Consider the following 22,913-nt stretch of genomic DNA (forward strand, 5'->3'; position numbering starts at 1 on the left):
AAAAATTGCCCAAAATTACCACAGCTTCCTGAAAACGCATTAAAATTTGAAAAAAAAAACCCGTGTTTTTCGTATGTGTAGTTTCCCTTTTAGTTCAATTTATAAACCATTTTTTATTCTAATTGTTTGTGTTAATTATTAAAATTAATATTCATGAGGTGATAATACAGATAGAAAAATACGCCCTCAGTTGCCCAGTGTTATCAGTAGATCAGTGATCAAGTTTTATTATGTAATGCATTAATTAGGTAAGATCAATGGCAACGCAAATCACAAATAAACAATTCTGAACTCATGTTTATAGCAATTAACAGTCAATTAACAATGTTATGTGCACTTCGTTGAGTTTTGCTTACTTGAATGGACTGACATATACTTTGTTACTTCTTAATTCTTCCTCTTTGACAAAAATATTTAATTTTCTTAGTAAAAATAAAATACCCAAGGATTTGAACGGAATACCCAAGTACCCAGAACCAAGTCAAAATACCCAAGATCTTGGGTAAATACCCAAGCAGTGGTCACACTGGATCACTGGATTGCATATATTTTTTAGCCTTTGAGAATGTTCTTCAATTAAAAAAAATTTTAAAAAGCAAATTAAAAACTAAATATTATTATAATATATTAATGATATTTATTTGATAATAAGGAGTTATTTATATATATTTTAAATAAAGATCTATAGGTACTATTAGAATATTTATTTAATTTTAAAAATACAACATTTTGTATGAGGATAAATATGGCGGCCCCCATGAAGTTCCCACCGGCTTTAGCAATGACTTTTTGATTCCACTTTTGTTTGTTATTTTCATGGAAGACCTGATTGAATTTTGAAGCATGATAAAACTTAAGATATTCATAAGTCATATATAGCGTCAGCTGCATGTAATTTTATTCATTTTTGTAAATTACGCCTGTGAGTAATTTATGCCTAGGCCAGGGCCTTGGGCCGCGTAGGGCCCTTGCCTAGCCTAGGCCTAGGACACTGGCCTAGGCCTAGATTAGGAATAGGGTGGTTAGGCAATGCCTAAGTTAAACTAAACAAGAAGAGGCATTGGTCTAGGCTACGCTACTGGTCTAACGAATCATTACTAACAGGCTACCGCCGCTATAGAATTAATATTAGCTATCTAGGATAAGGCCAAGTCTTAATACTTCATTTCATTTTATTCAGGAATTAAAATCACATACTCTTTGGAAACCAAATAAAAAAACAAAGAACAGATAGGTTGAATGATTACGATTATGATGAGACATCATTCTATAAGTTAACCCAAGATAGTTTTAAAATGTAAGAAACTTATTTCCATTGGGCACCTATAAACAAATTTTACCATTTAAAATGAACATAAAACAATTAACAATAATAATGCATAAGTTGATTAAATTGTAAAACAATTAAGACACTTAAAAAAATGATATAGTAAAAAAGATTGCACATTCTTATTTCAAACATTTCATTTAATTAAACTTGTAATTATTTACCCAAATTATTATTATTGTTATTAAAATGATGTTAAGAATGAAGTTTTAATATTGTTAAGACATTATTATTATTGCTATTACAGTTAAACGTGCCAAAGTCGACCTTGCCTAACTCGAATAATTTCTAAGTCGAACTTATACATGCCAAACTGTTGTGTTTTTCATAAATTAACAATCTGTAAGTCAAATTTTATTCAAGTTAAACAATTTTTCAGTGGCATTTTGGATTTGACTTAGACAAGTTCAACTGTATTTCTAAAATTATTATATTGCACTTTGGAATTATAGTTATCATTATTAAAATGAAAGTTCAAAATTTAGAAAGTTGTGAAGATATTAAAATTATTGAATTAAAGGAAAGATTCAGATTCAGCCTCAATAAAAAGTAATATTAGGATAGTAGTGGTCTCAGGGTTTGATATTTTATAGATGACAAATTTTATTATTTAAACTATATTATGTTACACATTATTTATGTTATTTAAATGGTTATAATGCAAACTAGGCCTATATTTTGATTATAAATAAATGATAATACATTCTTTTTATATACTAGGCTACATTATATGTAATTAATAGTTGGTGTGAAAGCCACCAGAAGTTGCAATACCCAGTGCAGCTCAACATGCCTAGATCAAATGCAAGAAATTTGAATTAAGTCTTATTTTTTTTCTGTGCATATTATCAATTACTTAGTTTCCTAATGAGGCCTAAAAAAATTGTTTGTTTGTCTTCCAGCACCCGATCGGAGTCATCATTGCACAAGTTGAATAACATGTGGGCCTACACTTGATTAAGTGCTGTTTTGATTATGTTACTGTTTTTACTTTGATTTATTTTTTTTGTATGATTTTCTTTACATTCAATTTTCTTGGCAGAAATTCACAATGCAATGTCTCTTCCAACCAAGGCGGATCCTTTTCAATCTGACACCTCTAGCTACAGTCAGAATATCAAAGAACCAGGTTGGAAATATATATTTCAACTTTTGGTTTAAGAGAAAAAATTCATTTTCATATTCACATCAATTTTCAAATGGGTCTAGAGGAGCAGCTGGCAAGGCAGAGGCTAGGTTAAAGAAACTGAAAAGAAAACTTGAAAACCAAGAAAAAATTGTATCAAGTGATGGAAAAGTATGAACATTTATGAACATTTTATTCAATTGAATTATTATTAAACTATATAAGAGTTTTATTAAATATATAACAGATCTCCCTCCAATTACAAACCACTACTGGGACCAGGGTTTAGTGGTCTTTAAAAAGTATTGTCTCTAATTAGAATAAAAGACATTTGTTAATTTGGGACCACGCACATATCGGAGAACCAGGTAATTCTTAATACTGCATGTTTACACAGATGACGCTTGCATCGCACTGCAGTTACGTATATTTGTGGGAAACGTGTATTTTTGACCTCATTTTGATTGGTCACTTGAAAGTTTAATTGACAGTCTGGAGAGATCTATGGGAGGTGGTCTTTAATGAGAGGGAGACCGTATTTTCTAATATTTACTCTTTTTAATGTTTATAATGTCTATATCTATTTTACAACAGCTTTAATATCTATACTGACAGTGTGATTCTTGCTATAGTGAGCCTTGTGTTTACGGTACATAGTTTTAAGAGCATAACATTAATTCAGTGCATTATTTTTATTCAAATGCAATGAAAACAATGTGCAAGTACTGTAATTTGTTTTCAATTTTTTAGAAAATTTCATCAGCTGACAAAAGTTCCTTGAAGTGGAATGAAAAGGAAGTTGTGAAATATGAATTGCCCACCAAACCAGGATATAAAAAAGGTCTTATTAATAATGTATTCACTATGAATTATATAAATATCATACTGTATATACTATAATTTTAGTAAAGTATTAGAATTAATTTTTATAATTATTTTACATTAAGTAAAATTTAATCCAGGGTCCAGAGGAAGAAAAATCCTAATGTGTTGTAAAAATAATTTGTTTAAGAACCTGAATGGATGTTTGGCAAAAAAAAAATTGGAAATGGTAATTAAAATACAGATTTTTTATTAGTTAACATCTAATATTGTTTTTATGTATATTATTTCTAAGAATTCCTAAATATATTGTAACTACATACTGTGAACTCAAACTGACAAATTTAATTTGTTTTCCTCTAATTCAAGATACCTCCAATTAGAGATAACCTCCAATTAGAAATCACTTTTCTGTGATCTCAAATGAACAAATGTTTTCTATTTGTATGTAGTATTAGAGACCAAAGTTACTGAAGACCATGGGAGTCTCAGTCCCAGTAGTGGTCTTTAATGAGAGGGAGACCTGTAACCTCTTTAATTCCAATATTCCTGATTTTTTATTTCAGACATATCCCAGCCACTTCCAAAGGGATATAGTCCATCGTATGTTGAAGCTGCTTGGTATGAATGGTGGGAGAAAATGGGATTTTTTGAGCCTCAGGAGAAGGTAGGAAAGTCAATCTTTTTAAACAAGTGTTCCCTTTTTTGCATTTGTGGACACTCAAGACATGTTAAATGTCTTCACAGACCCTTCCTCACCCAAGTCAAAATTTACTCACAGTTTATGTTCTACCAGTTGGATGTTTATTGATAAAAAATTATTTGACACATAAGTACATCAAGACAAGATGTGGGTGGGGGGCCTAAGTAAACTTATCCTATGACATTCAGTCAGAGAATGGGCACTCCATCCAATATGTCATTAAAAAGTTTTAAAACTGTACAAAGTATGTATAGATATCACAGTAAATTATTTTTACAATAAATACATAAAGAAAATAAATAAATAAAAAATAAATAAAATAAATAAATAAATATAAGAAAAACACAGGAAAAATATTTAAAATAGGAGACAATTTATTACATAAAATATTCATGTTGAAATTTAAAAATTGAAAAAAATTCAACAATTCAAACTAGCCTATCATCTATTAGGATGCACTGAAATGTTGCTTTTTTTTCTTATTAACTGCAATTTGATTGTATTTTTAAAAACTCTTATATACCTTTTTTGAGCATTTTGTATCCTTTGGGAAACAGCCCTATATAAATGTCTATATTTTTCAGAAAAATGTTACAGTGTTATAGAAATTGATACGAACATGGGTTTAAACTGATTCTGTATTTCTGAGAGAGCTTTTATAGTGTTTCTAACTGCCATTTCATTTACAATAATTAGTCATCACCTGGAACCAAACCATTTGTTATGTGCTTACCCCCTCCCAATGTCACCGGAAACCTTCATCTTGGGCACACTTTGACTGTGGCGATAGAAGACAGTATCGTCAGATGGTAAGTAGAAGAGGAACTTACATATTCTGATTTACCTTGATTTTAATTACATATTCAAATCATAGTTGATTTAATTGTTTATATTTAAGTTGATGATAGAGTGAATTGGACAGTACACCATAACAAAATCCTCCATTATATTTATAGTAGTGTTCAAAGCATTTTTGAGCACCAGTGATTATACGCCAAATTCTGTAGTAAAGTAATCCTGTAGATCCTTTGGGTAGAAACAGCATTTCTCCGACAGGTAGTCCATCGTCACATCTGCCTCACCATGTTTGGGGCTGAGGGAAAAAAAATTATTACGGCTAGATTTCCAAAAATGGCACTCTTAGACCCAGCAAATGCACAGCAAGGGATGAAACACTAAATTTGAAGTTGGAAACTAACTGTTTTTCACTCTGCCATCCGCTTCTTCTAAGCTTTGTGTTGTATCAAAATAATTGGTTATTGGTTAGCCAGGCACATAGTTGTCAGATAAAGGAGATCATGCAATGTGTATTAATTTGAATAACGATTGGAACAGACTGCCAGCTATCAGCAGCTGAGAGCAGTGTCGAGCCAAGCACTCCAACAGAGTGGAGCTAGATTCATCAGCTACACATTGACCAGAAAAGTGTGTGCCAGGCTTTTGAAACAGTAAATAGTCTTACCAATGCAAGTAAAGGTTGAATTGGCTAATTTTGATCATTAACACAATTTATAATAATGATTTTTTTAATTATAATAATATACCATATTCATTGTTCTGTACAATTGTTCCTTTGCTTTTATATGATATTTTCTGTGTAGGATTAAGTCTAGCTGATGCTTTATGGCAGTATTTGCTCAGTTGAAGTTTTCTTTTAAGGAACCGAATGTGCGGCAGAGAAACACTATGGTTGCCAGGATGTGATCATGCTGGGATTGCGACACAAGTTGTCGTTGAGAAGCAGTTGATGTCTGACACAGGTCAAAGTCGACATGACCTAGGGCGTGAGAAATTTGTTGAGGAAGTCTGGAAATGGAAGAACCAGTAAGTAAGACTTAATTTAATTTATTTTATTTGCATCCAACAGCAAGTAATTAGCAAATTACATGATGGATGATACGTAAACTAAGTCACCCTATGAGACTAAAGCCTGGCCGATGTGACTCTATAAAGGATGCAACACGATGACAAGCGCGACTGATCGTTTTTAAGGACGATCAGTTCAGACTGCCACCGACACTCAGCAGAAGGCGTTGCGTCGTCTATCGCTCACAGAGAGCGGAGTTGGATTCGTTGTACGACGCAATGAGTGCCCAGCTTTAGAGAATAGAGTTGTCTTTAGTCATTTGAAAAAGTCCTGCTGTGACCGTAATTGAACCAAGGACCCTGGGATTTGAAAGCAAGCACCTTATCCATTATTCTGTACTACTCTGCTTCAGTTAAAATGTATATGAAGATCTGCCAACATCGCATAAAGATCTACATGTAACATCATGCTAAATATTTCCTAAAGAATTTAATGGCCAAGGTTAGTTGACATGAAAGAATGTTTTAATATGATAATATTATATTAATTTCTTCTTTATCGTGATAAGTTCGATAGAATTTTTGACCTTCAGATCTCAATACAAATACGAAATAAAATAACAATATACTATAAAATAGAAATTTAAAAAAGAAAAAAGCAAAAACAATTATATTTAAAGTACAATACCAAAATAACTGGATTGAAATCTAAGAGAAAACAATGCAATAATTAATATAGATTTATTTTTTAATAGTTTAAGGCAAAGAAATCAACATCTAAGTTATAATTAATAATAAAGTACTATATAAAAATTACTAGATTTAAATCTTTAAAAAAAAAAAGAAGAAAGAATTAATATATAAATAATAAATAATATAGGTTTACTGTTTAAATTTCTAATGTAGAAAAGGAGGAGAAATATACAAACAGTTGAAGCGACTTGGAGCATCTTTGGACTGGACACGAGAACGATTCACAATGGACGAGGTAAAATGCAGCTATGTATGTACCTTTGTGTGCTCATGCATGATAAACAAAAGGTTTGACGAAACTCATCCTTAATGTTTAAGGGAAAGATATACCAGTTTAATTAATTTCAAAACTGTTATATTAAACCCAGTTACCCAATATCCCAGTTCCGAAATTACAAATACTGTTCTAATTTTTTCCTGATTATTATGCTTAGCATGTTACTAATATAAAATATTTATTTCCTTTATTACCCATATATTACTCATCATAGTATCAACCTAATCCTCTGCATGACTATTGCCAGCCACTTTATGGACCAATGCACATGTACATGCCACAGGCATGCATGGGATTCATATTTTTAAATAAAATTCTAATTATTGTTTTTCTTCAAATTTGTATAGCGAGAATGCTAATTTTCCATACATGTTACATTATATTTGGACAATAAGGAGTTTATTTGATGTTTGATCCGTCAGGTTTTTTCTCGAGCTGTGACTGAGGCATTTATCCGTCTCCATGATGATGGCATCATATACCGTAGCAACCGTCTTGTCAACTGGTCTTGTGCTTTGAAGTCTGCCATTTCTGATATTGAGGTAAGTGATGTGGACAAATAATGTAGATGTTCTGGAGAAAGAATGACATTGAAAGCATACTGAAAATGGTAATAATGGTATTAGCTTTGATGATTATGATGATGATTATGCTTGGATTAGTGGTTGATAAATTGACCTGAAGATGCTTCTTGTTTTGGGTCATAGCAGCTTTCATTGGGTGCTTCCAAATGACCTTGTCAGCAGCCATATGTTGGTAGCTTAGAAGAATCACCTCATGCAAGAAGGTCATGGAGAGCAATTCTTATTTGTAGCTCTGATTATTATGACTACTTATAAAGTACTGGAGTTTATTTACTTTGTGAACATACACTTTAAGATCGGTGGCACTCCTGAGTAGTGCGTTCAACTTAAATACAATACAATGAGTCACTTAATTACTGTACACTTAATACTAATTAAACATAATTAATACAAATTTTAAAATAAATAAAACTGAGAAATTAGGTAATGAACTTAAAATTAAATAATACAATAATACATTTCTGTACAGTTTGCAGAGACTATGTGATCAAGTAGGTACAAATGAGCACATAAGGAGTTGTTTGTGGAGGATGGTTGCTTAGTGTTTTCCTACCAAGATGTTAATTGCCATGTTGCTGATTTAAGAATTTTTTTTTTATTATAATGATGCTGAAACTTTTTATTATTATGTTAAATTTATATAATACATTTATATATAGGTTGATCAAGTATCTCTAAGTGGTAGGACACATTTGTCTGTCCCAGGTTATGAAGATAAGGTATTATTTGGATGCCTGGAAGAATTTGCATACCCTTTGCATAACTCAGGTTGGTTTGAGCATTTTTCATTATTTCTGGTTATATGTGTAGTGGAGTCGGAATCTACACAGAACTTTTTGGTTTGTCCGACTCAAAAAAGAAAGATGTAATTTATAAGTTGGTATGATAAATAGGGGCCTTTGCTTTCTCTTTCTCCACCCCTCCCCAGAACCTCCACTGTAGAATTATTTGTTGATCAGTTAATTGCCCATACTTCTGTAGGAAACTATGATACACTAGCGGAAGAAAAGATTTTAAAAAATTGTTTAATCATTTGCTGTATCTTGATTCAGTTATCAGTCTAAAAATGAATCTAATAAGTATCTTGCATCATTTAAGGAGGTGAGATAGTCGTTGCAACAACTAGAATCGAAACGATGCTCGGCGACACTGCTATTGCCGTCAATCCTGATGATCCAAGATATGCCCATATGGTAGGGGGCGCTGCAGTACATCCGTTTACAGGACAGCGGCTTCCAATTATATCTGATGTTTCCGTAGATAAAGACTTTGGTACAGGTAATAACTTTAATATTTCATTTGTTCACATCAGGCCCATGTGTCAGTCTGTCAGTTAAACTCTCTAAGTAAACATATGTTTTTTACATCTGGTTCTCTGAATATATAGTTTAAGAATTAAAATTAAAATCTGTATCTGTACTGATGCAGATGGAGCGAGTACATTGATTTGGGCTTTCGCCTATTCTCTCATCCTGGGTAATTGTTCTTTTATGCCGAATATATATTATTATTATTATTATTATTAGGTGCAGTGAAGATCACACCAGGTCATGATCACAATGATTATGAAATTGGACAAAGACATGACTTAGCAACCATAACAGTTATTGATGAAGATGGCAACATGGCCAACACTGCAGCTCAGTTTCAAGTATATATATAGATATTTGATTTGCTCTCTAAAATTTTATACTTTCAAAAATTCATTATATTCAATTGTTTTACTGTTTATGTTCATTTTGATACTTTTTAAATTTTTTACAATTTTTTCTATTGTTTTCACATATTTGTTTTTTGATGCATAAATATTTGTTTAAAAATAAATGGTGAGACAAATCTTGAAAATTAAATAAATGAAATTTGCTTACTTAACATTTAATTACTGCCTATAATAATTAGTTATGTACTGTACTAATTATTTTTTTTTTATAGATAAACTGATTACAATGAATTTGCTATTTCAGGGTATGAAGAGATTTTTAGCCAGGACAGCAGTCTTAGAGGCACTGAAGGAGAAGAACTTATACAGAGGCACCAAGGACAACCCTATGGTGGTCCCTATATGCAGGTGAGTTGCATAACTATTTGCACAATAAAAGGAATACAATCCAGAATAGCTTTTTGTTTTTAATTTATTTTTTAACCAGAGAGTATTTATAAAAACAAATGTACAATTAAAGCATTTTTTTCTTAACCCTTTGAACCCTGCATTATTTACATCTTCCTCACCCTGAGTTATTTGGACAAAATATGCTTATTTTTTATTACAATCATCACCACCACCTAGGCCCTGTACCGCTACCATAGCCATCCATCAACCCAATGTACAACTATCATCACTACCACTGTCTGCTGGCACTAGCACTATCGTGATCCGCCTGGCCAAGGGCTAGAAACTACACTGTTTACCTCACTGTCACTTTCCAAATCACTTCCTGGATAATCGTCATCATCAATATACTCTTGGGAGTCATAAAGTATCAATCGTTAAGCATGTTGGCATTTATTGTCAAATTATTTAATATAAATTTGTTTTTTCTAAAAAATCATCACGTACGAGGCTGTCAGAAAGATTTGGGAATGATGATGTCACAAAATTACGTCACATTACTCATACTGGTCAGGTGATTATCCCGAATAACGTCACCTGACCCGCAAAGCCGGAATACCGGCCTTTAGGGTTATTGCAGCGTAAGCGCGCGGACGTTTTTCCGGCCTTTAGGGTTCAAAAGGTTAAGGTTGTTCACTTAGTAATACTGCACATGTTCATACCATATTTAATTTAATTAAAATTACAACAATAAAGCAAATTCATGGCAAATGAAAGTGTAATTTTTTTAAATTGCATTAATATTCAGAATGACCATAGTACTGTTCATTGAATCCCATACATCCCATCTTTCCATGTGCTTTTACTTCCAATGGTGGTGAGATATATTAAAGCATATACACTTAACTTATTTATGCTTTTGATTTTTCAGTCGTTCTAAAGACATTGTTGAGCCTCTTCTCAAGTCTCAGTGGTTTGTGGACTGCACTGAGATGGCTGCTGCTGCCGTGCAAGCAGTTGAGGATGGAGATTTGAAGATAATCCCTGACATGCACATAAAAACCTGGAATCAGTGGTTGAAAAACAGCAGGTGAAGATCTCTAAAATATTCATCAAAAACTTTATTTAGTTTGTTTGATTTAAACTTTGAGATTAGAGTTACGGTATTCAAAATTGAGTTTTAAAAGAAAAAAATAGAGTAAATTCATAAGATTGAAAGCAATGAACATACATTTTCAAAGCCACATTGATCAGAATATAAGGTAAATATTTGTGTATACTTTTGTGTGGTTGGTTTTCAGAGACTGGTGTTTATCAAGACAACTTTGGTGGGGTCATCGTATCCCAGCATACTTTGTGACGATTGATAATGATGATGCATCAGGAAAGGTATCGATACAGTTTTCTACATGTACAAAGACAGAACTAATGATGACTGTATTAAATTTTCGTATTAAGACATGGGAATAAACTAATGCATTACAGAGTGTCATGATGATTGTATTGATGACTGATTATGATAATGATGATGTTCATGATGATGGTGATGATGATGATGATGATTTGAAGATGATTTGAAGAGGATTGGAATGTGTAGATGCTTATGATGATAATAATGGTAAATATGATATGTGAGATTATTGTGATGATGAAAATATGATGTATACTGAAAATAGTTTTGATGATATGGATGATGATTGGTGATGGGGATGGTAATGATACTGATGAAAGCAATAACAATGACCAATTAATGGTGATCATGATAAAAACTACTGTGATGATGTTAGCTTTGTCTGGTTTAAAACAGAGTTCAAAAACAAACAAAAAAATATTAATTTTTAAAAACTATGTCTTTTTATAGAATACTGATGCAGAATACTGGGTGAGTGCCCACTCAGAGGAAGAGGCAAAACATAAAGCTGCCAAGAGGTTTGATGTACAAGCTAGCAATATCACATTAACTCAAGGTAGATTATAGAATCAGTGTAGGATGTACCACACCACTGAAAAGAGAGGAGAGAAACAAAGAAACTCTCTGTAAACCCAAGTCTCTCTTAGTTGCTGTCCCTTAGAATGTGTACATGAATATTTCCCTATTGTTATTGTTATTGTTTAATGTTTTTATGACAAATTTTTCCTTTTGGGTTTGTTTTACTGTTTTAATGTATTGTATATTTTATTTTGTATCTTTTATAAATACCTATATTTTCATAAAATTCTTAAGATATATTATTACAAAATAATGACATTGAAAATATATCAATTATTAAAATTTATTTTGTATTTAATTTTCTCTACAGATGAAGATGTATTGGACACTTGGTTCTCGTCAGGCCTCTTCCCATTTGCTGTACATGGATGGCCTGAAAAAGTAAGGTTAATTTAGGGGCAGATCCAGTAGGTAGGGGAGGGGCACGTTCACTCGGTTTTGCCACTAAATTTTAACAATTTAAATGCAAATCAATGTTATGTGCTACTCACTTACCTATTACCCTTAATTTTCTTTTTTTTATATGTAGACTCCTGACCTGTCACACTATTACCCGTCTACTCTACTGGAGACAGGCTATGATATACTGTTTTTCTGGGTTGCAAGAATGGTAATGCTTGGCCAGAGACTAACAGGGCAAGTCCCATTTAAGCAGGTATAATACTAAAAATTTTATATAATATGTGCCAGAGACAAGCCAAACCAGTCATTCATCACAAATATTTTTAGTTTTTTATACAGGCTTAAAGATGAAAATTAGAGTTATAAAATGGTAAAAGAATCATTTAAATCCGACATTTCCTTACGAAGTTACAAGCGTTTAAACATACAGCTGTTTAAAGAACAATAATTGAGAAATCAGCCTTCAAAGTTTATGATTTCAGGCATTTCTCAGGCAGCAACCATCACTGAATTGTTAAATATTTTTGTTTAACCACATATATAATTCTAATTTAAATTTTTATTTGCTGCTACAACCTATGGGGCTTGAGTGTGTGTTCCATATGTGCTTGATCCAGTGATCCAGGGGTAATAATGCTCAAGCGCTTCGAGGTTGTGTCAACGTGAGGCGCTATATAAATCCAGAATTATTATTATTATTAATAATAAAAAAATAAAGGCATCTGTTAATTTGAGACCACAAAAAAGTGATCTTTAACTGAAGGTGGTCTTTAATTGAAAATGTCTTTAATTAGTGGGAAACTTGTATTATATTTTACCAACATTCAGTACACCACCTCTCTTGCAGGTGTACCTTCACTCAATGGTGCGTGATGCACACGGGCGCAAGATGAGTAAATCCCTTGGAAATGTCATTGATCCAATTGATGTCATCGAAGGCATATCCCTTAATGCTTTGCAAGACCGCCTCAGAAGTGGCAACTTGAAGCATGATGACACAGAGTTAAATGTTGCCCTCAAGGGTCAGAGGGCAGACTTTCCAAACGGGATTCCAGAATGTGGGACCGATGCTCTTAGATTCGCCCTTTGTACTTATAAGGCACAAGGTATGCTTGTTTTGTTTGCAACTTATGTAGTGTTTACAATTATATTATTGTCACATACCCTTAACCCATTGTTTTGTCCTTTTTATAGGAGATGATATTAACTTGAATGTTCAACAAGTTCTAGAATACAGACATTTTTGCAACAAAATTTGGAATGCTGTCAAATTTAGCTTTATGGTTTTTGGAGATGACTTCAAACATATGAAAATGGAAGATGTAAGTGATAAAGTATACCAAATTTTTAATAGTACCTGTAGCTGGAAAAATAAAAGCTTAAGATAGTCATACAATTTTTAAATTATGTAATTTCACAACAGTGATGGTTGAACACGTGTATAAATATTCCATAGAAAGCCAAGTTTTAGTAGTTCTTTCAAGCCTTGGGTTTTATGTGGCAGTTGGAAAATATATAATTAGAATAGTAAATCAATTATTGCTGCGAAGCAGCCAATTCATATTCTTGACAGCAATTTGACCTCTGAAAGGTCATTGTTTGTCAAAAAACAGGCGCCAAAGAATACTGAAAAGCGGAGTTTCCTTCTTTCGCTCTGCCGGGTAAAATCAATTACTTTAGGCGACGTTTGTAGACTAACCTACTCGTACCAACGTCCGCATGTCGCGCTAGCCAAGCCTAGACTAGCTAGGATGTTATAGGCCTAGCCTTGAAGGGACGAAGGTCCCAATGAAAAACAACGTCGCTCCTTGATAGCTAACATTGTCTATTTAACATCACAATAATTCATTATTATACCTATAGCTGTTTTTTTAATTGTACTCCACAAATCTCAGCCGATACCTCGCACAACGTCTCGTATATATTGTCGTCACGTCATGGCTCGCTGGCTCACACTTGCGATGTCTCGCACTTGTGAACAAATAACACGCTGGCTCGCACTTTGGCAACACTCTTTGGCAGTCAACTCGCACTTTGGCTACAATCTTTGGCAGTCAACTCGCCCCTAGACAACCCGCCCTTGGAAACTTGCCCCATAAAAAAATGCACACTTCCTAGACCATGCAGTCTTCAAAATAAAAATTGTAACCTTTGGTAATTAACTACATTTTCCACATACATAGACATTTTTGAAACTTTATTTAAAAAAAACCTAAATCATAATTCACCACTATAGACACTTTTTGACAGAAATGAAAAATTACGACTTTGTTACCCAATGAGAAGTGTTTTAATATAGACAATGGGTCGCGTTTCATATTATTTGTTATATTTTTATTATTCATTATTTTCACTTGACTCGCATAAATAATTTTGTTCGAAGAACATTTATATGCAGTTGTACTTCGCAGCACTTCACTTGCAATTTGCAATTTCTAGTTTATATAATATAGAATATGCAGTTTATGATTTCCTGTGAATTATTTAAAAATTTCTTTTCAAAAGGTATGTCTCTAGAAAAATGTAGTGATGAATTGTAGCTGACTTTAAGATTATAGTAGATGACACAAAATATTTCTTGATAAATAATGAATTTCATAAAACTGCTCCTTATTCATTGCAGATAATGCAGAATAGCAGAGCAATTGATCGCTGGATCCTTTCTCAGCTCAGCCATACTGCAGAAATTTGTAATTCTGGTTTCCATGGCTACAATTTGACGGTGGTGACAACAGCATTACATCACTTCTGGTTGCAGTGTCTTTGTGACGTGTACTTGGTATGTTTAATTAGTTCCAAAACTTTCCTTCAGGATCGATAGTGTATGAGATGACAAAATAAATGAAATCTGAAATCTTCTGTGGTGGAATATGGCATGACCACAAAAATTCATTAAAAAATTAATTGCTCATTTAAATGTATTATGATGAAATAAACTAAAAAATGTAAAAGTAATATCATGTTTTTTTTATATGTTTTGCATAATTGATAGTATGATGGGCCTAAAGCCTTGGTACTGTGGTTCATAGACTCATTACTTTAAGAGTTTGTAGTCTGTTCTTCTCTTTAGCAGTTTCTACACTATATATTCTAAATAGTATTGGTGTTGTAATTATTAACATATTATCTTTTTGTTATTTCTGAAGGAAACTATTAAACCATTTATAAATGATGATAAATCAACAGCAGCTAAGGTGTCTCGCTCTGTCCTTTTCACTTGTATTGATGCTGGTCTGAGGCTTCTAAGCCCCTTCATGCCATACCTCACAGAAGAGCTTTACCAAAGGTTGCCAGGCCTAATGGACGTTTCTAGTATTTGTGTTTCCCGGTATCCAACTATTATTGAAGTAAGTTATGATCAGTTCAATTGAAATAAACACTAAAATTCAAATAGAAAAATATGGCAATAGTAGATATTGAGTAGACAACAATTATAGCATAGGCAGAAGAAAAAAAAATTCAGAAAAATGCAACTAATAATTTCTTGTATTTAATAATTAAAACTTTTCAAATATGTTTATAGCTTCCTTATAAGGATGTTCCACTTGAGGAGGATACAGATTTAATGTTGGGAGTTGCGAGGAGTATACGATCACTCAAAGTGCAATATGAAGTGAAACAAGTAAATGGTAAGATTCTTCTCCACTTATTACTGTGTGCTTTGGGATGAAGCTTTAAGAGTGGGGTATATGTTTTTGGTGTTATGTGCTGCAGGAATATCTAAGAATTAATTTTCTGTCCCAATTTGCTAAAAACTAGACCAACTGATGTTTGTGGGTGCCTGCCTTCTGATTCCTATAATATACATTCATTCTGTTTTTTATTTGTTTCTGGGTGGAAGCTCATAACTTATTTTTATCCTTTTAAACTGCCAGTTCAAACTCTTAATTGAAATTTTGAGATTTTTTCATTAATGTTGGTGTTAAGTAGGGATAATATTCTATGGAAGCTAACATTTTATTCTTTATTTTTTCACAGCTTTTGTTGTCTGCCGTACTGATGATACCCACTCTGTGCTCATGAATTATCAAGGGGATTTACAGACTTTAACTAAAGCAGCCTCAGTTGATGTTCTATTTGATGTCGCTATTCCCTCTGGATGTGCTGTGTCTACCGTATCACCATCTTGTGATGTAGCTGTGCAGTTAAAGGTTTGTGTTACAAAATAAAATGATTGTTGATTGGTCAATATATTGAAGCATTTACATCTCATTTTTTACATGGTAATTATATTATGATGACTCTTTCACTGGTTTTATTTAAACAATATTAAATATCTGATAAAATCTTTTAGCTTAATGTTAATGTGTGGACGCTGTCTTGATGTTTTCAATTTGTGTTTTTGCAGGGAGTGGTAGATATAACAAATATAACAAAGAAACTCCAAATGAAAGAGATAAAACTAAACTCACAACTTGAAAATTTGATAAAAGCAACAGAAATAAAGCATTACAATGAGAAGGTGCCTAATGAAATAAGACAGCAAAATAGTGAGAAGGTAAGAGCAATATGCAATAATTGGCAAAGACTATTACAAAAACAGCTGTTGACCAGTCCATTTGATAAACACCTGTTTTGATAATATGTGTTCACTAGTCTAGTGTATGGTGAAAAAATACTAGATATGTGTGTTTCCGTTAATATGAATAGATCTTTTTAACTTGCTGTATTTCGCACTCTTGTTTAAATTTTGATGTGGAAGTACATTATTCATTCAGGGTTTGTCAGTGCTGTAATACTTGATATCAATTGACATGTCGACAAGGACGCGAAGCCCCGCCTACAAAGTCACCGAGATTTTCTTTGCTATCAACCTTCTTTAAGAAAGAGAATTCAGGGTAGGCGGTATGCAAATGAATCATATATTCATAGTGTTAATCTATTTCATGGAACATGGCGGGGAAATTGTTGTAAAAGCCTCTGTATTTCACTCTCAAAGGAAGAGGGAAAAGCCGCATTCAGTCAACCTTGTTGTTGGCAAAGGCCAAGTCAAATGATGCGCACTGCTCGTGTAAATCTGGGTATCTATAACCAAGCATAGACATCTAGGCCTAGACTCACGTATGTTTCGCATTTAAACCAGCTGTCTAAGGAAATTAAAATGTCCGAGAAAAAGTTTTTGATCATGTGACTAAATGACACTCGCTGATTAGTCGGTTTATCTGTCAATCAAATCTCGTTGAGATGTTAATTAAATGTTAAAGGTGTTTACTTGTCTATATTTACAGATTCAGAAGCTTGTACTGGAGTTGGAAAATATCAAACGAATGTTGGAAACTTTACTGAATACTAAATCATGACGGCCAATCAAATCAGCTACTCAGCAGATCATGTGATTGGAATTCATCCTACCAAACTGTGGAGAACACGCTGTAATAACTGCTCATATTGGCCTATATCCAGTGTATGAACACTTTGCTCCATATAAAACACTAATGTAGAACACAAATGTTGAAAATCGCAATATCATTGCAAACACATGGGTTAAAAGACTATTATGCATCTGCAGCGTGATTATCACTTACACTATACTTAAAGGCAGCATGGATAAAAAATATGGTTTGATATATTGTACAACTGATTTTCTAAGACAAAAATAGTGGAAACTCAGATTGGTTAATGAGATAAATAATAATAAAATACAAATGAAATGAATACAGTAAGTAGCAACTCTGTAGACTAACGAAATGATTATTCACCTGATGAAGCTAGCTCAAGTTAGCGAAAGCTTGTGTTTCAATAAATTTCCTTAATCTAAAGAAGGTGCTACTGTACTCATTTCATTTGTATTTTATGCTACAGACTAATACGGCTCCTACTTTAATAATAATAATAATAGTTCATTCTTATATAGCGCAAGTTTCAGCAAGCTCTCAGTGCACTGTACATAAAAAACAGAATAAGTATGTCATGTTAAATTAATGAAAAAATTGATGGAAAATAAAGGTCTTTAGCTTGGTTTTAAAAGATAATGAGGTAATGTGCTAACTGGTGCCAAACAAAACACAAATGCACTTGATCAGCTATTTGCTATTAATTTACAATACATAGCAAGGATACAGACAAATATAGAAACAACTGATCATGAACTATTAATTATATTTATCAGGATAATTGGTTGATGGTTTCTGAACTTCTACTGTTTATCTTATTACTACTGTATTATATTATTATTATCAGAAATTAAACAAATAGCAGAGGCCTATATTAATCTTAATACTGTATAATATCTGCTCTGATACTAGACTCTTGATGTCAGTTTGTAGATTAACAACTGATTATAAACTATTAAATATATTTATCAGCATAATTGGTTCTTGATTTCTGATCTTCACTCACAGTAAGTTTGCATCAATTTGTGCTTAGTTTGTTATTGATGAAACAATTGTATTCTAATCAGAGATTAGACCATATAACCGAGGCCTATTATGTGCTCTGATACCAAGAACAACTTAGAGTCTTGATGTCAGTCCATTGAGTTTCCATAAGATGTTTTTGATTTAAAGCCACTGGCATGATTATATCTTTCAAACTATTATTATTGATTGAACTTAAACTTTCCAATATTGATCATTATGATTGTGGAGAGGTCAGAAAGATAGTAGGCTTATTTACTGACCTGGTGTTTCACACTGAGTTGGCCTTATGTTTCTAATGAAGTTGAAGCATTAGGTCACCTGATATTTTGGCTCAAATTAGCTTCGAAATGGCCAATGTTTTGACGAAAAGCCAGTTTTTTGGGTAACCCAGTCATTTTGACTCAAACTGAACCATGAGGTGAAACACAATGAGCCTTATAAAGTGACCAGAAAATAAAGCTGCAATATAGAGCCTTTGTATAAACTCTTGTTTCAACGAAAACTGGGTATTGAGATGGCCTGACGTTGACTTAAATATCCTCAGAGCTGAAATATAGGACCACTTCATTATTTTATTACATTATCTGTAAATGTAATTTAAACTTAATCGAAAATTTAATCAATTGTGTTTCCACCATTGTAAATAGATGGTGTGAATGTCTCGGCGGGTTTATCGCCATGCAGAATATATTTTATAAATTTGTTAAAACATTAATATTGTTTTATGTCTGATTATTTTTTGAAAAGATTAGTCACTCAATTTACGCGTTAATTACACCGTGTAACCTTGCACCCTGTGCGTTACTATTTTCGGTTCTGGTAGAGGTAGAAATGAATCAAACGCGTAGACAACGTAGAATTAACATAAATGGTACATGCTTTATTCTTGCACGGTGTACATCCACTGTGTACGATATCACGTGTTACGATACGTTACGTCTACGACTACGACTACGACTACGTTTACGTCTACGACTACGACTACGACTACGTTTACGTCTACGGTTTAAACTGAAATGCAATACAAACAAATGATCATAATAATATGAATAATAAAAGAAATAATACTATCAATAATGATAGATAATGCTAATACAGTATTAACAACAATAGAATAAAACGATAATAACTATAATACAGTAGCATTATACTGTAATAATAATTAAGGGAACGTAGAAAAGATTATCTAAGCAACACTATAAACAATACCTATGAATGAGAGCAAATGGCCTTGGCAACCTTCAATTTTAGATGTTTAGTCTAATTACCAAATGCCTTATACTGAGTAGGTAGGCCGATATTAATACGCTGTACTCTCAAATACTTCCTAAAGTTTACTTAAAAATAGTAACTATTCTATGACATATAAATATTTAACATAACAACTTAACGATAAAAATGTAAGTTCACGTAGTTAGTTGAACTCACTACAGAAAACCTTAATGGTTACTGTTCCATATGTATTTAATATGTTACCATATTCTACTAAACTTAAATCAATTATCATAGTCATTTTTACGTGAACACAGCTCAAAAGTACATCTGTCTCTTATACGTACCAAGTATACACTAGCGATTTCACAATACCAGTTTGACCTGAGTAATGTGACAATTTAGAACACCCTGCCGTATCAACAATCGTACGGACAATATAATCCAAACATGTTCACATGACAATGATTATATCAATTTAAATAGAATACCAATACATGCTATACAACATATAATAAAATAGAAAATATAAACATATAAATAAAGGTAATTCATATCTAAGGGGTGATTATTATAAATAATCATTACAGTGACATAATATACTGCAATTATTATACAGTATCAGGTCCCTGATTATATCATACTATAGTCAACAGCATCTATAAACTGCTAATAATGATGATTATGTACTAAATGAGAGTACTGATTTAATCTTATTTATTAACTAATCCTAGAACATAATTCAATATAAACTTACATCAGTTTCTTCTCCAGAACCTGTTGCATTGAATCCATGAACTGAACTGATATACTGTTTTGGTGACTATTCCAAAACAAGATAAGAAAGTCTGTTGCTAAGTGAGAATGGCAAACCTTGAATGCATAGTTGGAAGATAGAAGTTAAACTTGTGGTCTGCATAGTGTATCTTGGTCTATGCTTTAACACAGGCCTATTCTACAAACAGGGGTAGTTAATACATATAACAAAATCTGACTTAACACACCGTACACAGTGCACCCTCCTATTCGAGACCCCTTTAATTCCGAGACCACATTTTTGTGGTTACAAAGACTCAAATAACAATCTTCAACCTTTTAACACAAAGTTAGCCCTCTAATTGGAGACTAACTCCTAGACCACCCCAAATGTTCAGGTCACGAGGGTGGTCTTGCATTGGAGGGAGAACTGTATATACATCCAGTATTTTCAGAGTAAAAATCATTAAAATAACTTGAAATTTGCAGAATTAATCCATTTTCAGCCCACACAAAATAGGCTTTCCAAACAGCCTGTTCCTATGTAACACAGGGGTGTGCAGAAATCAGAAAGCAAGGAATAAATTTAGAATTTAGATTGAGGGTCAGTCCATGTGTTCATGTCAGTTGGAGTAGGTAATGAAGGGAAGAGAATATTTGTTGTGGTATATACAAACTTAAGATGGACGGTAATACAATTAGGGATATCATGCGATCTGGATACAATGTAAAACTATTCAGGGGAAGGGAATGGGCTTGATGTTATTATTAGTGGCCTACATAATTTGAAAATACATATTCAATTTAATCCAATTTCTTTTATAGCTGATTATCATCATCATCATCATTATTGTTATTATTGTTTATATTACTACTATTATATAATTATAATATTACATTAACCCTAGATAATGTACTGTACCGGAGCTTTGTATGACATTATGAGGCTTTTTATATATATTTTTCTCCAAAACATTTCCTCTTTTCTTGTATCAAAATGTACTCTGATAAAGATGATATGAGCAATGGTGCCCTCTATTGGTTTGTTGAAAAATGTCGTCTGCTCATTAATTCACACGTGCTGATGTGTTTGTTTTCGTTTGGTCTAGGCCCTACTCGCAGTTTGTTAGATAGAGGTGGGTATAGATTTAGGTAAATGGTGTCATAGAGTTCTGTTTTTATAATTAATACTAACAAAAATGTAAACTTGATCAATTTGAGCAGTCCAGAGAAAGTCAAAACCTAGGCTAGGCGCCAGTCTATCCTTCTGTAGGTAGGGCCCAGCCTAGCTAGTGTTAGCTAAAGCCCTTTCCGGCCTCTAACTCTATGGCCCAGGTCTTAGGCCTATGCTGTTTTGGATTAGCTTGGCCCTCAGCAGGTAGGCCTTGTACAGTATAGTAGGAGTCTAGCCTAAATAAAGTGGTAGTAGGTAGGTAGTAATATAGTAGTAGAGCCCAATGACCAATTTGTCTAGGCCTATCTATATACAATTATTTTCGACATAATTATTTATAAAACACAGTCAATAACAGAACTTTAAAAGGTTTAATAAACACAATTTAGCAGTTAGTTAGGGGTAGAGGTAGTAGCCTAGTAGGCCCAAGATTTCCAAACAATCATATGTAATGGGACTAGGCCTATGGGCCTACATTTGCCATACTGTTGAGTACTTTAATTCACCGACGACACATAATTAAATACTGTAGTTGAAATTTGTGTGGAAAATTGCTAGAATTGCAGAATCGTAGTTACTGCGTGATACTAGCTTTGAGAGATATTCAGGCAATGCATATTTTCTTATTTTTTCGAAATTCCTGGCAGATTTTCAGGCCTAATATTTGCATCTTGGCCTTATATTTGAAGTCTGCATTTCAATGCAAATTTGGTATGAGGAGTACAAAAAGAAGAAAAGGCTTTCTATTAAGCTACATTTATTTGCACAGTTGTTTTGAAGGTAATAAATTTTATTTTTCTTTTCATTTCAGATTGCGCAATATGGATTTAAATAAGAGTAAGAAATTGACGGTATGTAACAACATCATACTGCAATGTTTCACTAATAATAATAATGTTACACTTATACCTATGGGCCTCAAAGCGCTTCACATTAACCCATCATAGGATCAAAACACATACTGTACAGGTATGGAACATATGTTCGGCTCCCTGAGAAGAAGTCCATAATGTTGCAGTTTAATCAGTGCATTTTATGTTCAGTCCTATACAATAATGATATTAATGATTGTTGTAAACATATATTTAATTAATTTTATATTATTTCTTTTACATTACAGGGGAAAGAATGGACAGAATTGAAAAGAAAAAGTAGGTATTCTAAAGCCCTGTCTGGACTATAAAATCATAATTTTCAAGAATGTGTGATATGCCTAAATATGAACATATGCATATCATGACTATATATAGGCATACAACAGTTTTTTGTCAATGAAAAATTTATGGTGTGGACACAGTGTTAGACAAAGCAATATAATATTGACCTTTGTTTTTTTATTTTTTTTAAAAATTAAATTTAATATAGAAAAAAACTTGTCCAGTATAGTATTTAAAAAACTATTTTGATATTTCCATAGTATCCTTCTTGTTAACGTGTTCCGTCTTGTGACATTAAGCTTTCCACTGTTTATTACCACTTCGCTATGTCAAAATTACAGTGTTCCCATTTTATAGTACAGCATATCATCATGTAATAATTGAATCTGATGCCATACTACTGTTGTATTTTAAA

The 22,913-nt window shown here is 32.7% G+C and overlaps 1 protein-coding gene and 1 long non-coding RNA gene across 3 annotated transcripts; both read left to right on the plus strand.

Moving 5' to 3' along the window:
• Positions 1-744: 744 nt before the first annotated feature.
• Positions 745-18,046, plus strand: LOC117120311 (valine--tRNA ligase-like). 2 transcript variants are annotated; one of them, XM_033265331.1, is made up of 25 exons: positions 745-922; positions 2,370-2,624; positions 3,204-3,294; positions 3,842-3,942; positions 4,675-4,787; positions 5,638-5,802; positions 6,691-6,772; positions 7,237-7,356; positions 8,058-8,166; positions 8,497-8,676; positions 8,925-9,049; positions 9,363-9,466; positions 10,380-10,538; positions 10,750-10,837; positions 11,310-11,415; positions 11,749-11,819; positions 11,968-12,093; positions 12,688-12,946; positions 13,035-13,162; positions 14,464-14,619; positions 14,987-15,187; positions 15,364-15,469; positions 15,819-15,991; positions 16,189-16,338; positions 17,069-18,046. In XM_033265331.1, exons 2-25 carry the CDS (start codon positions 2,379-2,381, stop codon positions 17,138-17,140), a joined length of 3,231 nt encoding a protein of 1,076 aa, XP_033121222.1. In that variant the 5' UTR covers positions 745-922; positions 2,370-2,378; the 3' UTR covers positions 17,141-18,046. The 2 variants fall into 2 exon arrangements, with proteins under 2 accessions (XP_033121222.1, XP_033121223.1); XM_033265332.1 differs by having other exon boundaries at positions 745-891.
• A 3,130-nt stretch (positions 18,047-21,176) lies between these two features.
• On the plus strand, positions 21,177-22,492 carry LOC117120317. The gene is made up of 3 exons (XR_004447323.1): positions 21,177-21,303; positions 22,153-22,192; positions 22,462-22,492. It is a non-coding gene; the product is annotated as an uncharacterized LOC117120317 (long non-coding RNA).
• Positions 22,493-22,913: the final 421 nt, after the last annotated feature.

The sequence above is a fragment of the Anneissia japonica genome, unplaced genomic scaffold, assembly GCF_011630105.1.
Source record: "Anneissia japonica isolate Jap-2015-1 unplaced genomic scaffold, ASM1163010v1 scaffold287808_len173961_cov137, whole genome shotgun sequence".
Lineage (NCBI taxonomy): Eukaryota > Metazoa > Echinodermata > Crinoidea > Comatulida > Comatulidae > Anneissia > Anneissia japonica.

Coding starts and splice junctions, on each gene's coding strand:
- LOC117120311 (XM_033265331.1), top strand. CDS start 2,379: ATGCAATGTCTCTTCCAACCAAGGCGGATCCTTTTCAATCTGACACCT. Junction 10,539..10,749: donor CAGTGGTTGAAAAACAGCAG/GTGAAGATCTCT, acceptor GTTGGTTTTCAG/AGACTGGTGTTTATCAAGAC. Junction 11,820..11,967: donor TACATGGATGGCCTGAAAAA/GTAAGGTTAATT, acceptor TTTTATATGTAG/ACTCCTGACCTGTCACACTA.